This window comes from Trachypithecus francoisi, unplaced genomic scaffold (assembly GCF_009764315.1).
Source record: "Trachypithecus francoisi isolate TF-2019V2 unplaced genomic scaffold, Tfra_2.0 Lachesis_group12, whole genome shotgun sequence".
In the NCBI taxonomy this organism is placed as follows: domain Eukaryota; kingdom Metazoa; phylum Chordata; class Mammalia; order Primates; family Cercopithecidae; genus Trachypithecus; species Trachypithecus francoisi.
The window spans coordinates 105,661,312-105,677,419 of NW_022681457.1; the positions used below are offsets into that span (position 1 = coordinate 105,661,312).

Here is a 16,108-nt window from a genome sequence, read left to right on the forward strand (position 1 = left end):
AGGGAGTAGGAAGTCGTCAAAGAGCAGAGGCTGTGAGAAGGTATCGGGCACAATGCCCTTGTGAATGTCGCCCCACACTGTGGGATCCAGCCTGACCTCCCAACAGTGGGGCTGGAGGTGGCCCTCTCTTCCATGCACAGCAGAAAAAAGGGCCACTGTGCACCCTGACGCTGATTTACTCTCATTCAGAACTGCTTTCATGAAATACAAATAGAACAATGTGGACTGGATGCGGTGGTTCACACCTATAATCCCAGCACTTTGGGAGGCCAAGGTGGGTAGATCTCTTGAGCTCAGGAGTTTGAGACCAGCCTGGGCAACATGGTGAAACCCTATCTCTCTTAAAATTTTTAAAACAGAAAAAACAAAAACAAACAAAAACAAATACAAGGCGGACAAAAATCTACCATTAGAGTCATCAAGAATAAAACCTCCCAGGATGCCGTGGAAACTTTAGACGCTGGCTCTCGACTCTTGCAGTGACGTCACCCTCAGCCCAAGCCTGTCTTCCTGGCATCTGTCAGATCCGCAGCCCTGGTTTGGAAGTGTGTGGAGGACTAGGAAGGATACCTAATTTTCCTCAGCAAATCCTTCTGCCAAGGGGTACCCAGGGCTGAAGAGAAACCCCAACTCTGGTGTGGAGCTGCGCTGTCACGGCAGCCAGTGGAAGTTGGCTGACAAGGCAAACTAAGGCAATCCAAGCAGAACAAATCCAATGGCCACCCAGGCTGGAGTGCAGTGGCATCACTGAGCCTCCAACTCTCAGGCTTAAGCAATTCTCCCACCTCAGCCTCCCAAGTGGCGGGGACCACAGGCACATGGCACCACGCCTACTTTTTAAACATTTTTTGTAGAGATGGGATCTTGCCGAATTGCCCAGGCTGGTTTCAAACTTCTGGGCTCACCAAAGGCCTCTTTTCTAAGAGTCGTCTTCTCCCTCTTGTTGTCTCCAGGGCAGACATCCTGCAAAGTTGTATTTTTTTTTTGGACAGAGTTTTGCTCTGTTGCCCAGGCTGGAGTGCAGTGGCCCGATCTTGGCTCACGGCAACCTCTGCCTCCCGGGTTGAAGCGATTCTCCAGCCTCAGCCTCCCGAGTAGCTGGGACTACAGGCGCACACCACTATGCCCAGTTAGTTTTTGTTCTATTTTTAGTAGAGACGGGGTTTCACCGTGTTAGCCAGGATGGTCTTAATCTCCTGACCTTATGGTCTGCCTGCCTCGGCCTCCCAATGTGCCAGGATTACTGGCGTGAGCCACTGCACCTGGCCCAGAGTTTTATTCTTTACAGGAGGTCAGTGCCCATCACGTTCCCTGTCTACAGACAAATAAACAGCTGCTCTCTCCAGAGCGGCGGCAGCAGTCCTGCATGGTCCAGTGAGACCCAGAAGGTTCTAGGTCAGTCCTGAGTCCCTTTCAGTCATCGTCTTCTGAGTCTGACTCTTCTGTGGACTCGGATGCGCTCTCTGGCAAGTCGTCTCCCATCTGCTGGAACCTTCCCGACTGTGAATCCCACATGTATTTGATGGTTACCTTGAATTCAGCCATCTCATACCCAAAAAGTTTCTGCAAGAGACAAAGGGAACAAAGAATCAGGAAGAATGAAGGTATTCAAAGTGCAGGGGGTCATTTTCAGCAGGCAGAAGCAAGCCAGCGGCCCCTCCTGCAACAGCCCTCAAGGCGCAAGACTCACCAGGACGCGAGCCTGCTCTGGGGTCAGCACGTCGCCCTCCTTGCACACCTCATAGTCGGATAGCAGAGTCACCACACCTGCAGAAGAGGGTGGCTCTCAGTTACCTCTGGCCCAGAGGCCTGCAGAGCCCTCTCTGTCCCTGCCACGTTAGGAGGAATGCAGTCAGCCACCGCCCTCCCCACAGGTCCATCACACACTGGGCAGTGGCTGTCTCCCTGAGGTCCCTTTGATTCGCCACAGCCTTGACCTCCTGGGTTCAAGTGATCCTGTTGCTTCAGCCTCCCATGTAGCTAGGACCACAGGCACACACCACCATGGCTGTCTAATTTTTTGACTTTTTTTTTTTTTAAACAGGCGCCGGGCCCCTGATGTCCCTGTCCCTCAACAGCTGCAAGACTATAAGTTACTGTCTGCTTTCACCCCAACTGTGAGGCGTGCACTCTTAGCCCCATTTTCACATGAGAAAATGGAGGCTTGTAGAAATAACTTGCTCAGCCAGAAAGGGATGAGCTTGCAGGCTTGTGCTCTTGGACTCTAGGCTGTGACCTTTTGGCTCCAGGGCTGCCCATACCTCTCTTGAGGGTGGTGGGCAGGCCCAGCTGCCTGAGCTGTGGCTCCATGGAGTGGGGGAACTGCTCCAGCGGCCCCGGGTCCAGGCTCACAGTGAAAGCTGCTTTGTTACCAGCGCGGGCGTAGTCCATTTCTGTGTATTTTGTGAACCACCTAAGGGAAAGAGAAGTGGTAGAAGGGGATGCTCCTGGCCATACCACCAGCCCATGAGTCAGGCTCCCCCAAGTGTCCCGTGGCCCTGGGCCTTCACTGATCTTGGCTGCTGGCCAGCAGCCAGCCCACCGCACCATGCTGGAGAGGGCAGAGGGCTGTGGTCCCAGGTCACTAGCTCAGTGACAGGCTTCCAGGAGCAGTTCCAACTTGATGCCGCATATGGAATGAAGTCCCTGCGTCATCCCCTCCCTGAAATCCCCCTCACCCGCCTCCTTCTCTCCGTTCCTCAGCAGTACTTACTCATTCACCTCCTCCTTTGTGCGGTTGGTGAACAGGAGACCCACTTCACCCCTCAACCTTTTGCTGACCTACAAATCAAGAGTGAGGCCAGCTTGGTCACATTAGAGCAGTGGTTCTCTACTAGGCACGTTTTTGCTCACCAGGGGACATTTGGCAACGTTTAAAGACGTTTCTGGTCGTCATAGCAGGAAGGAGTGGGAGGCAGGAAGGGTGCTATTCCCTGGGTCCGGAGGTGAAGGGAGAACCCAGAGCTTTAAGCCAGGCCCTGCTCTCCCCGAGCCACGGGCCAGCCGATGGCTGGGGGAGGCTATCACGTGGGAGTAGTGGGAGAGAAGGCGGCTCTGCCTCAGCCCCACCCCGTGAAAAACCAGAGACTTACCTGGTGCAGGTTGTCTTTGTACTCATCAGATGGGCTCCGACCCAAGGCCACCATCATAACCTTGTTTTTGCCAAAGAACATCCTACCAAGCAAGAGAAGGAGCGTTCTGTGAAGGAAGTGCCCTGCCCTCCCCGCCCCTCAGCAACATGCAAAGCAGCTCTGGTCCCCAGTGAGCTCAGGCCCAGGCTGAGCCAGTGGCACTCACTTCTCCATGCTGCCTGGCCACACTGTCCCCACCTTGGGGTCCTCTCATTATGTTCCCACCCACAGACCCCTGACATGGTAACATTTTGTCTCCCAGCCCAGCACGAGCATCATGTACAGGTTCTCCATCTGGATGTATGCAGGACGCACGTTAACAGCCTGAACCAGAGCTGGGGCGGCAGGAGACCAACACCAGAGCCACCTGCTCCAGGACAGAAACTGGCCATGTGGCTCCTGCATCCTGCTCCCAGGTCACTGTCTGTGTCCCAGTGCCTATGCTGACATTCTAAAACTGGTGTGATGCTCCTAAATGGCCCAAAGTCCAGGGTTAAAGGGCCACTTCTCCGGAAAGGACCGCCTCTCAAACGTCTCCTCAATTGCCAAGTCACAGAAGCTCAGTGCAAAATCTGCTTTTCTTTTTGAGATGGAGTTTCACTGTCACCCAGGCTGGAGTGCAATGGTGCAATCTCAGCTCACTTGAACCTCACGGGTTCAAGCAATTCTTCTGCCTCATCCTCCCAAGTAGCTGGGATTATATTATAGGTGTCCGCCATCATGCCCGGCTAATTTTTGTATTTTCAGTAGAGAAGGGGTTTTGCTATGTTGGCCAGGCTGGTCTCAAACTCCTACCTCAGGTGATCTGCCTGCCTCAGCCTCCCGAAGTGCTAGGATTACAGGCATGAGCCACCGCGCCCGGCCGAAGACCAGCTATAACAGTGAAAAGGAAGTGCTCTTCAGTGGCAGGTAGCACTTCGTCGTTATTAAGGTGTCAGTGGCATGACCCAGGCACCTAAAGGGTCAGAAATTGCTCCTATGCGTTGACTGAGAGCAGCCTGGCCGGGTCCCCACTCAGAAGGGCCTTCTTCCCCCTGCCCGCTCACCGGCTGTGCTTCCAGGCGTTCCGGATGTCCTTCAGCTTGCTGTTCCTCATGTTGGCCACAGAGAAGATGAAAAGGTACTTGTAGGTGTCCACACATTTCCGAAGCTGTGGGACAATTCACCAGGCTCTGAGTTCAAGAAGCAGCATACAATGGGCACTACCCTGGCCTCAGATGAGAATGAATCTGCTCTGGGCCCCCGACAACTATGGAAACTGGAAGAACTGGAGGCCTCTAATTGGGCTGTCTCCTACCTCTATTACTGAAATTAGGATCCCTAACTACAGGGGAGGCTGAGCCACGGATCTACACCCCACGGCCTTTTCCAGGTTTCTCACTTATCTATGACCAACAGTGGAACCGACCATCAACGGTTAACCTAGAAACATTCACCCACACTAGGAAGGGTCCTGCTACGTGGAAACACATGAAGCCTCACTGTTATAAGGGGAGGCAGCTGATTGGCACTGCTCTGCACATGGTGCTGGCCAAAGCTACCAGGAGGCAGCCTCCAGGAGTGGAGTCACTGTGCAGGAGGAGACTGTTTCATCCAGCCTGCAGCCCAGGTTGGCAAGTCAGAAGCTGTTCCGATAGTGGGTTGGTGCAGTCACCTACACCTGGTAAATCTTCCAGCTTTTTTTTTTTTTTTTTTAAAGACAGGGTCTCACTCTGTTGCCCAGGCTGCATACCGCCACGTCCAGCTAGTTTTTTTTTTTCTTTTCTTTTTGTAGAGATGAGGTTTTGTCATGTTGCCCAGGCTGCTCTTGAACCCTCAGACTCAAGCTATCTGACCACTTGGGCTCCCAGAGTGCTGGGATTACAGGCATGGCCCACCGTTCCTGGCCTCCTCCTGTTTTTTTGTCATTGGGCAGGCTAACAAACCTCTATAAGCTTCAGTGGCCCCAAATGCAAAACAGCAACATCATCACTTAGTACCCACATCTCAGGGATGTTATGAGGATGGAGTGGAATGACACATATGAAACACGTAGTGCAGGACAGGGCACAGAGTATGAGCTAGTCAAAGCTGGAAATCATCACTATGGAAGTTTTTGCTGGCGCTGCTGCTGGAGGAAAAAGGGCTGCAGCTTGGAGATTTTTTTTCCAGTAGTATGCTCCCCTGGCCAACAGTCCTATACCTGCCTTTATAAAACAAACAATTGCAAGCTCTAGAAATAGAACAACCTCTTACCTCTTCTATCAGTTTTTGTTTCAATTCCAAGCCTTTCTTGGCAGCTTTGGTTAAGGAGACTAATAAAAACAAAAAGGAGAGAGATGATGAGAGACCAATCTAGATGCACTGGAGACTTATTTTTTTCTCCCCTTTGGCAGAGAGCTCAGTTGGATGCAGCCATTCTGAAAAAAGGCAGCAAGGCCTTCGTGGCCATCACTTCTGGCACACAAAGCCATTCCCAGGGCCCATGGAATGCCTACTCATTAGCATTCCTGGCCCTGAAGATCTCTGGATATAACTCCTGCTATTTAGACAAACTAGGCCTTTCTTAGACCCTAAGGCTGACCCAAAAACCTTGATTGCGGTGTGGGGGTGGAGAGCGTTCCTGCTGCTGGGAGTGCTCTCGGTGGCAGACCTCACCTGCTGGCTGAGGCAGGCCCCTGTTTTTTATTTCTTTTTTGAGATGGGATCTCACTCTGTCACCCAGGCTGGCATGCAGTGGCACGATCTTGGCTCACTGCAACCTTGAGCTCCTGGGCTCAGGCAATCCTCCCACAGGACTACAGGCACACGCCACCATGGCCTGCTATTTTTGGTTGGGACCATAGAAATGCACCACCATGCCCAGGTGAGTTTTGTATTTTTGCAGAGATGGGTTTTGCCATGTTGCCCAGGTTGGTCTTGAATGCCTGGGCTCAAGAGATCTGCCTACCTCAGCCTCTGAAAGTGTTGGAATCACAGGTGTGAGCCACCACACCTGGCCCCTTGCTGCTCTGGACCATGATGCAGAGGCCAGTCTAGCTGGCCTATGCTGTGCAACCATGAGACTGGGGACTGAATCTCCTGTTATGTATCTGCACTCCAGTTTTGCAATTTGGACCCACAGATGCAGCAACACCTCTCTGGGGAGGAACATGTACCTCTACTGTAAAAATGGCTGGGGCCCAATTCGCCCTCTACCCAGAGAGTTTGCATTTGCCAGACCTGACCTGGACCCCCTCCACAGAACCAAATCGTTCCAGAAACACTTAACAGAACTCCAACTGCAAAGCCCCGGGCGCCCTCACAAAGAACCCGGGCCTCTCTTCTTTAACCTGCCCGGCACTCAGCCCCTCTTAACAAGGTACCACATGGACAAAGACACTGACATCAGTCAATGGTAAGTGGAGCAGAGGGAGGCAAACGAAATATAGAGGGCCACTTCCCATCATTTCCAGTTACACCTTTGGCTCACGTCAGCATCACCCTCTTGGATCAATGCTGGCCTCAGTGCTTCCATCCCTGCCCTCTGCCCTGTCTTTCCCAACTATTCTCACCAAGGCAACCAGCGTGACCCTTTATAAGCAAAGGTAAATCACATGGGTCCTCTGCTACCCACTTCACCTGGGCAGGAAAGCCAATGCCTTACTAAGGCCGAGGAAGTCCTGCCCTCTCTGCCTAACCCCCTCCCCCAACTGTATTTGGCTCCTTCTGCTCCAGCCCCACTGGCCTCTTGTCCCAAACATGTCAAATCTGCTCCCACTTCAGAGCCTTTTCAGTTTACGTTCCCTCTACTTGCAACAGCACTCGCCCAGATAATTCCACAGGTTGCTCACTTCCTTTAATTTTCTGTTCATCTGTCACCTCATCAGTGAGACCTTTCCTGACCACATTATACAAAATATCGCCGTCTCTTCACCCCACTTTTACTCAATCTGATTTTTAGCATTTTGTGGAATGTGTTTCCCCTGAAACGTTAGGCTCCATAAGAAATAGGCCTTCTTTGTAACTGCTGTATCCTTCAACGCCTAGAAAGTGCCAGACCCCTGAATATTTTTGAATATGCCAGGGAGTCGGGTTAAAAGAGATGTCACCACAGCAAAGGTGGTCAAAAATGGTCTCTTAAGAGGTGCTCATGTCGGACGTAGTGGCTCACTCCTGTAATCCCAGTACTTTGGGAGGGTGAGGCGGGAGGGTCGTTGGAGCCCAGGCGTTCGAGACCAGCTTTGGCAACACACTGAAAGTCGTCTCTATAAAACAACAACAACAACAAAACCTAGCTGGGTGTGGTGGTGTGCGCCTGTAGTCTCAGCTACTCGGGAGGCTGAGGTGGGAGGATCGCTTAAGCCAAGGAGGTCAAGGCTGCAGTGACTTATTTTTGAGACGGAGTCTCGCTCTGTCGCGCCCAGGATGGAGTGCAGTGGCGCGATCTCGGCTCATTGCAACCTCTCCCTCCCGGGCTCAAGCGATTCTCCCGCCTCAGTCTCCCAAGTAGCTGGCATTACAGGCACCGACCACCACGCCCATCTAATTTTTAGTATTTTTAGTAGAGAAGGGGTTTCACCATATTGGCCAGGCTGGTCTGGAACTCCCGACCTCAGATGATCCACCCGCCTTGGCCTCCCAAAGTGCTGGGATTACAGGCGTGAGCTACCGCACCCGGCCTGTGGCGCCACTGCACTCCAGCCTGGGCAACAGAGCGAGACCCTGTCTCAGAGGGGTCCTATTAACTGACAACGAAAAAGGAGCAAGTCATACGAAGAGATAAGCATGCCAGACAGAAACAACTGCAGACACACAACGCCGGACACGGGAACAAGCCTGTGCTGAAAGAAGGGAACCGGGAAAAGCAGCCAGGGTGGCGCGAGCGCAGGAAGATGAGAAAGGGCCGAGGTTGGAAAAAGTGGGCAGAAACGGCACCAGGCACAGCCGGGGGCGGTGTTCAGGAGCTGCCTCCCGGCACAGTAGGCCTTGTAAGAGCACTTGAAACTAGGCAAAAGAGTCTCCGCTCCCTGGACCCGACCAGGCGTCAGCCCCCTCTGGCAGTTTTACAGCCTCGAAGCCCCCATTCCAGCTAGCAGCGAGGCAGCGGAACACCTCGAGGATGTCCTGGCGTTCCATTCTGCGCCCCCTCCGCCCCGAAGCTCTCACTGCAGGCTGGGCAGCCAAACCACGGAGGTCCCTCCAGGGGCCCAAGGCCCCTTCGCCCACCTTTCTTGTCCCGCTTGGATTTGGGCATCGCGCTGAATCCACGTGCGGCGGAAGACGGTGCACCCCGTTAGGACCCCGGCGGCGCGGGGGCCTCTGGGACGGCTCTCGGGGGCTGCCCCTCGCGTGTGCCTGACCCAGTGTGCACTGCAACCTGCCTTTTCCTGCCTAGCCACCACCTGCGCTTTCTCCCGCGCCTGTAGGGCGACTTCCCGCGTTCCGAGGAAATCCCCGAATCTCGAGTGTCCGACCGTGGGCCTCGCGCACGGTCCCAACTCTCTGGTCCCGCGGAGGCGGAGCCCGCGGCCCGGTGCATGCCGGGACGGCTGTGGGCGGTGCCTGCGCTCGCATCATGGCGGCTGAGTGGGCTTCTCGTCTCTGGATTTGGGCTGCGCTGCTGATTCCTGTGGCCGCGGTCTACGAAGACCAAGTGGGCAAGTTTGATTGGTGCGTACGTGTGGAACATATTCGAGAGATAAGTGGCTGTTTCCACGGTACCTGTCTCCTGCCTGCTAAAGGGAAGGGGGTTGTCATGTAACAGGATTGGCCGCATAATTTGCAGGACCCAGTACAAAATGAAAACGTGGGGCGCCTTGTTCAAAAATTAAGGATTTAAAGTCTTTCGAAGCAGAGCTTTAAACCAAGTGTTAGGGGTCCTTCTAAGCTGATCCTTGTGTGTAAGCCGGCCCTGCCATCCAGGCATGCTTGGGGTGCTGGTCAGAGGTCACTGATCCTGTCCTCCCTCGTCAGATTCCATTTCTTTGACTGTCAGGTTTCTGGTCTACCAGGTGTCAGAGGTCGCCAAGCCGTCAGTGAACTTTAATTCCTACTCGTATTGGTGTCTTGTAGGCATTTGAACAGGAGCTTTCGTCTTAAAAGTCCTAAACTGAACCCTTTTCCCCCTCTCATCAACCTAGTCTGGCCCTGGGCTCAGAGTAGGATTGCCCAAAACTCTAAGCAGCTAGAATATGCCATTCATTCCTTCATTCACCCACTCACATCTTCCTTAAGGCCCTGGAGTAGCTTGCTTTTGTTTAAATTTTACCAATTAATAGTTGTGTGATCTTGGGAAAGTGGCTTAACCACTCTGTGCCTTGGTTTCTTTGTCTATAGAATGGGTTTACTAACAGTCTGTTATCTACTACAGTACTTGTGAGAATGAATGAGACAGTCCAATTAAATTACTTAGAACAATGCCTGGCTCATTGAATGCAGTCATTAAATGTTACCTGTTATTATTGCTCTTTACACTTTATTCTTCAGGGCCCAGCCCAGATTTCTCCTCCTTTGAAATATTTTCTGTCTTGGAAAAGTTGGTTCACATATATGTTGAGTACCTGTAATGGCAGACAGTGGGACAAATACAACATAAGTTACATTTTTAATGATGTGCACAACTGTTCAGAATGTCATATGTGTATATTACACATATATAGCAGGTGATATATGTATCTAATGTTGCAGAATACTAGGTATATGCAATTTTCTTAATTTTTTTTCGTGAATGAATGAATGAATGAATGGCATTTCCGAACTGCTTAGTGTTTTGGGCAACTCTGCTCTGAGCCCAGGGCCAGGCTAGGCTGAAAGGACTCTATTTAAGACTTTTCTTTCTTTTTTTTCTTTTCTTTTTTTTTTTGAGATGGAGTTTCCCTCTTGTTGCCCAGGCTGGAGTGCAGTGGCGCGATCTCGGCTCACTGCAACCTCCACCTCCTGGGTTCAAGCCATTCTCCTGCCTCAGCCTCCAGAGTAGCTGGGATTACAGGCATGAGCCACCATGCCCAGCTAATTTTGTATTTTTCGTAGAGACGGGGGTTTCTCCATGTTGGTCAGGCTGGCCTCGAACTCCTGACCTAAGGTGATCCACCCACCCCAGCCTCCCAAAGTGTTGGGATTACAGGTGTGAGCCACAGAGCCTGGCTAATAAACACTTCCGTTTTTTCTTTTTTTGAGGCGGAGTCTCGCTCTATCCTCCAGGCTGGAGTGTAGTGGCGTGATCTCGACTCACTGCAAGCTCCGCCTCCCAGGTTCATGCCATTTTCCTGCCTCAGCCTCCCGAGTAGCTGGGACTACAGGCGTCTGCCACCACGCCCGACAGATTTTTTGTATTTTTAGTAGAGATGGGATTTCATCGTGTTAGCCAGGATGGTATCGATTTCCTGACCTTGTGATCTGCCCGCCTTGGCCTCCTGAAGTGCTGGGATTACAGGCATGAGCCACCGCACCCTGCCACAAACGCTTCTTATATGTCCTAAAATGAGTGTGATGGTGATAGCCCTGTGATTTGTTCTTTTCTGGAGCATTTTGTGGAATGGTGATTTTAACTCCTTACGTTCCCCTGTACTCTTTTCCTCAGGAGACAGCAGTATGTTGGGAAGCTAAAGTTTGCCTCCTTGGAATTTTCCCCTGGATCTAAGAAGTTGGTTGTAGCCACAGAGAAGAATGTGATTGCAGCATTAAATTCCAGAACTGGGGAGATCTGTGAGTGAACTGGGAACTGTGTCTACTGGCTGCCTAAGGGATGTAAGGCTTACCATTGCCAACTCTGCCTGGCTGATTCCTGAATAAGGGACATGTTGGCCAAAAGATGCCTCTCCTAGTGGATTCTGATACTTTTTTCAGTCTTATCATCTTTGAATATTTGTATATTCCTATAACTGACCTTTGCAGTTTATTCTCTTAGCCTGAATCCTGAGTGCCCTTAAACAGGCTATTGCTGCAAGCCCAAGCGGGAGGATCACTTGAGCTCAGGAGTTCGAGACCAGCCTGGGGATCACAGTGAGGCCCTATGTCTAAAATTAAAAAAATTAGTCAGGCGGCCGGGCGCGGTGGCTCAAGCCTGTAATCCCAGCACTTTGGGAGGCCGAGACGGGCGGATCACGAGGTCAGGAGATCGAGACCATCCTGGCTAACATGGTGAAACCCCGTCTCTATTAAAAAAAAAGTGCAAAAAACTAGCCGGGCGAGGTGACGGACGCCTGTAGCCCCAGCTACTCGGGAGGCTGAGGCAGGAGAATGGCGTAAACCTGGGAGGCGGAGCTTGCAGTGAGCCGAGATCCGGCCACTGCATTCCAGCCGGGGTGACAGAGCGAGACTCCGTCTCAAAAAAAAAAAAAAAAAAAAAAAAATTAGTCAGGCATGGTGGCGTGTGCCTAGAGTCCCAGCTACTTGGGAGACTGAGGTGGGATTCTTGCTTGAGCCCGGCAGGTTGAGGCTACAGTGAGCTGTGATCATGCCAGTGCACTCCAACCTGCGCAGTAGAGCAAGACCTTGTCTCAAAAAAGATGCTGCTGCAGAAAACACATTATTCTACTTTGCAGTAAACTCTCACATACCCTCAATTACCTACATTGGCTGGATGTTTTTAGGCACTAAAATAATGGAAATAGAATTTATGATCACTATTTTTCTTGTGACTTGGATGGATTTTATTAATCTTATTGTTGTTTGTTTATGTTTGATGGGGTGGTAGTGGGGCCTGGAGAGTAGTGGCTCCCCTTAACCCCTTCTACCCTCATTACCCCGTGAATGGTACTGATTCACTGCCAGTTAACTGTACGCCTTCACTCCCTCGAAATAAAATTGGACATTGCTGTGCAAATGAAGAGCTCTTCATTTATCTCTTAGTCTTCTGGGTTGCCTCCTTCTGTTCATAGTAACGTCTGACTTTCATGTCTCTCAGTGTGGCGCCATGTTGACAAGGGCACGGCAGAAGGGACTGTGGATGCCATGCTGCTTCACGGACAGGGTAAGCAGAGTCCTCCCGTGTCTCCATTGTGTGGCTGGCTCCCTGTCCCATTCCTTGGCTCCGTCATCTGTACAGGATCTGGTAGGGAAAGGAGATGGGGGACTCCTGACAGTGAAGGACAGGTACCTGTTTAACATGTATTTGCATCCAGAAATCAGAGGTGAGGCCATTGCTCACAGTGGGACCCTAGGAGGCGACAGAACAAGTGGGAAATGACTTCACCATGATCTTTTCTTTTCCAGATGCAATCACTGTGTCCAGTGGAGGCCGAATCATGCGTTCCTGGGAGATGAACATTGGGGGCCTGAACTGGGAGATAACCCTGGACAGTGGCAGGTAGGGGAGAAACTGGATTCTATCTTGACTGAGTTAAAGGATTTACCGGAACACAGATCTGCATAGACAGCAAGTCTGGGCTTGTGGCTTTTTCCCAGGGACCACTGGAGAGCCAGCCATTGAGTGCCCATTGTGGGTATGCTTGCTCGGCCAACGTGTATTGAACACCTGTTAGAGGCAGAGTTTCCAGGTGCATTGTTTGCGCTTGTGCTTGAATGCTGTTCCTAATTTCACTGTGATTTGTGAGTTTTGCAATGTTCCAGATAAAAGAACATAATATAAAACTTCCAATGTTTAGTTTTGTTTAAAGAATAACTTGACCTATTGTTACATCTTTGCTGAAGTTATTTATTTTTATTTATTAAGTTTTTTGAGACATAGTTTCACTCTGTCGCCCAGGCTGGAGTGCAGTGGTGCGATCTTGGCTCACTGCAACCGTCGCCTCCCAGGTTCAAGCAATTCTCATGCCTTAGCCTCTCCAGTAGCTGGGATTACAGGCATGTGGACCATGCCTGGCTAATTTTTGTATTATTAGTAGAGACAGGGTTTCACCATGTTGGCCAGGCTGGTCTTGAACTCCTGACCTCGTGATCCTCCCGCCTCAGCCTCTCAAAGTGTTGGGATTACAGGCGTGAGCCACCGCGCCCGGCCCCTAAAGTTGTTCAAATGATAGGGTCATTTGTATTAGCTTATATATCTTCTGATAGTAATTCATTTGGTAAACACGTGGTGAGCCCCAGGCGATGGGAACACACGGGACTGTGAGACAGCTGCTGTCATCGAGGATTCCGCTGTCCATTGGGAGGCAGGCAGGTAGCACAGTAATGACAGCACTGTCTGATGGGTATGTGGCAGAGGGTAGGTCCGGTTGCTGTGAAGTCCCAAGGGAAGGAGGGAACAGCCCTTAGGAGATGTAGATGGTTTCAGGGAAGTAAGCAGTGGGACCACGTGGTTGCGAGTGCAGAATCTCAAGGTGGCTAACAAGAGGCAGAGCCAGGATTAGGATTCGGCTGTGTTTGACCCCAAAGCCTATTTTCTTACCCACCAAGCAACAGTGAGTACTGTTCTGGACTGTCTCCCCCAGCCTGAGGCTCTGCAGGTGTGGGCTGCTCTCGACCTGTACTTGTGCTCAGTTTCCAGGCACTTGGGCTGGTTGGCCTGCAGGAGTCTGTGAGGTACATCGCAGTCCTGAAGAAGACTACGCTTGCCCTCCATCACCTCTCCAGTGGGCACCTCAAGTGGGTGGAACATCTCCCAGAAAGGTAAGGCCGCCTGTTTACAGGCAACAGTTGCCTCGTCCTACTCTCTATGAGCTCCTCTTTCTCCTTGAGGGACCCAAAGCATTTGCTTTAACCCAGGCCTGTCTCTTGTTGGTATTGCATGGAGCGTGTTGCCCTCACAAGATCTTGAAGGCTGTGAGCATGGGTGAGACTCCAGAGTATGCCTGGAGTTTCCTTTGCACTGAGGAGAACACTCTCAAACTGGGGCACTAGGGTGAGCCGTGCTGTGGGACCCACTCACTTGCTCATGGTTTTATGGTACTTTGTGCCTTCTGACTTCCAGTTCAAGTACTAGTTCTGACTGACCCTTTCATTCATATTAAGAGTTAGAACAAAGAAAAAAAAAAAAAAAAAAAAAAAGAGTTAGAACAACTCAAGAAGAGCCCAGGGTAGGCTGAGTGAGTATGAAATGGTTTCTCGAGCTCCTGCTGGTAGAAAGCATTGAAATTGGGAAGGAACAGGAGGGAGGGAACAAGAGAAAAGGATCTACTTAGACACCCTGTGGCCATTTTCAAAGTTTAGAGCAGGACTCAAAACTTCAAATTCTTGCCTGGCACGGTGTCTCACACCTGTAATCCCAGCACTTTGGGAGTCTGAGCTGGGTGGATCACTTGAGCTCGGGAGTTCGAGACCAGCCTGGGCAACCCCATCTCTACAAAAAATATAAAAAATTAGCCAGGCATGGTGGTGCATGCTTGTGATCCCAGCTACTTGGGAGGCTGAAGTGGGAGGATCACCTGAGCCTCGGGAGGTAGAGGCTGCAGTGAGCCGTGATCGCATCACTGCACTCCAGCCTGGATGACAGAGTGAGACACTGTCTGAAAAACACAACAAAGAAAATGCTATGAGGCGGGTTATGAAATATCCATGAGCAACACTGGCTGGATGGGAGCTGCAGAGCGCCTGGCCTGCCTGGAGGGGGCAGCCTTACCCACCTGATTGGCACTCTGTATTTAGGCTTAGCGTTGCCACGTCTTCTAACTGTAGGAAAATTTAGGCCGGGCGCGGTGGCTCAAGCCTGTAATCCCAGCACTTTGGGAGGCCGAGACGGGCGGATCACGAGGTCAGGAGATCGAGACCATCCTGGCTAACACGGTGAAACCCTGTCTCTACTAAAAATACAAAAAAAAAACTAGCCGGGCGAGGTGGCGGGCGCCTGTAGTCCCAGCTACTGTGGAGGCTGAGGCAGGAGAATGGCTTAAACCGGGAGGCGGAGCTTGCAGTGAGCTGAGATCTGGCCACTGCACTCCAGTCCAGGCGACAGAGCGAGACTCCGCCTCAAAAAAAAAAAAAAAAAAAAAAAAAAGAAAATTTAGAAATCTGTGAAGTATAATCTCTTCTAAATGTTGACAACTAATTCAAATTAAGAACAACAACAAAAACCCCCAAACTGTATGAGCCAAACAAAACCTATTGGGAATTACTAGTTTGTGACATCTGGCTGAGGCCTGGCAGCCTCTGAGAATAATCCTGTCCTGGGTTTAAAGCTGATGCTCCCGTTTCTTCTTCCCTCTCTTAGTGACAGCATCCACTACCAGATGGTGTATTCTTATGGCTCTGGGGTGGTGTGGGCCCTCGGAGTTGTTCCTTTCAGCCATGTGAACATTGTCAAGTTTAATGTGGAAGATGGAGAGATTGTTCAGCAGGTACGGGAGGGTGACAGGAGCCTGTGAATAAGGTGGGGTTGGCGGGGGACTCAATAGATTTCTTTGTACCGGGGAACAGGGAACGTGGCTGGGCAGATGCAAAAGCTACTTATGCTCCCTCATTGTCGTCACTTACCAGCTGCCTTCCCATTAGGCCTCTATTTAAAGTATTCATATTTGCATGTGTTATCTTCTGGGGTGACTAAAAAATTACATAGATCTAGTCCCTGGCTGTAAGTATCTTAACAGTGCTGTGAAATCACAGTAGGACACCACATATGACAAATATGGTAGAGAAGTGCAGATCTGAAGTGTCAGGTATTTAAAATTATCGGGTTTATTTTTCCAGTGACCAGAAAATCCTGATATTTTTTCCACCTTTGGAGGCTCTCAGGAGGTTGGAGGGTGGGGTTTCAGGGGACAGGAAGAATTCCTATGGAACCAACCATGAAGAACCTTTGAACTTAGGACCCCCAGTGGGATGCTGGCAGCAATACTGCTGTTGGGCTGAGAGGGAAATGTAAAAATCTTTCACGAGCTTCCTGTTAACGATGACTTTTCTGTAGGTCAGGGTTTCAACTCCATGGCTGCAGCACCTGTCTGGAGCCTGTGGCGTGGTGGATGAGGCTGTCCTGGTGTGTCCTGACCCGAGCTCACGTTCCCTCCAAACTTTGGCTCTGGAGACGGAATGGGAGTTGAGACAGATCCTGCTGCAGGTGAGAGGCTGCCATTGCTGCTTCTGGCCTGAGGCATTTCCTGTGGGGAGTAGAAAGTTTGGCATGA

At 51.0% G+C, this 16,108-nt stretch overlaps 2 protein-coding genes across 6 annotated transcripts in view; one reads left to right on the top strand and one right to left on the bottom strand.

Annotated features, from left to right (window-relative positions):
• Positions 1–819: 819 nt before the first annotated feature.
• MRTO4 (MRT4 homolog, ribosome maturation factor) lies at positions 820–8,580 on the bottom strand. Its single transcript, XM_033228087.1, has 8 exons — positions 8,319–8,580; positions 5,367–5,425; positions 4,178–4,281; positions 3,093–3,174; positions 2,714–2,781; positions 2,262–2,413; positions 1,691–1,767; positions 820–1,563 (listed from the first exon to the last, which is right to left on the bottom strand). Exons 1-8 carry the CDS (start codon positions 8,344–8,346, stop codon positions 1,414–1,416), a joined length of 720 nt encoding a protein of 239 aa, XP_033083978.1. The 5' UTR covers positions 8,347–8,580; the 3' UTR covers positions 820–1,413.
• A 39-nt stretch (positions 8,581–8,619) lies between these two features.
• Positions 8,620–16,108, top strand: part of EMC1 (ER membrane protein complex subunit 1) — a 28,748-nt gene continuing 21,259 nt past the window's right edge. For all 5 annotated transcript variants that reach the window (XM_033228082.1, XM_033228084.1, XM_033228083.1 and 2 more), the window contains exons 1-7: positions 8,620–8,762; positions 10,672–10,796; positions 11,998–12,063; positions 12,306–12,399; positions 13,533–13,661; positions 15,199–15,325; positions 15,892–16,041. In XM_033228082.1, the coding sequence (XP_033083973.1) occupies positions 8,668–8,762; positions 10,672–10,796; positions 11,998–12,063; positions 12,306–12,399; positions 13,533–13,661; positions 15,199–15,325; positions 15,892–16,041 (786 nt within the window). In that variant the 5' untranslated portion in view covers positions 8,620–8,667. The remainder of the gene's footprint in view (positions 8,763–10,671; positions 10,797–11,997; positions 12,064–12,305; positions 12,400–13,532; positions 13,662–15,198; positions 15,326–15,891; positions 16,042–16,108) is intronic.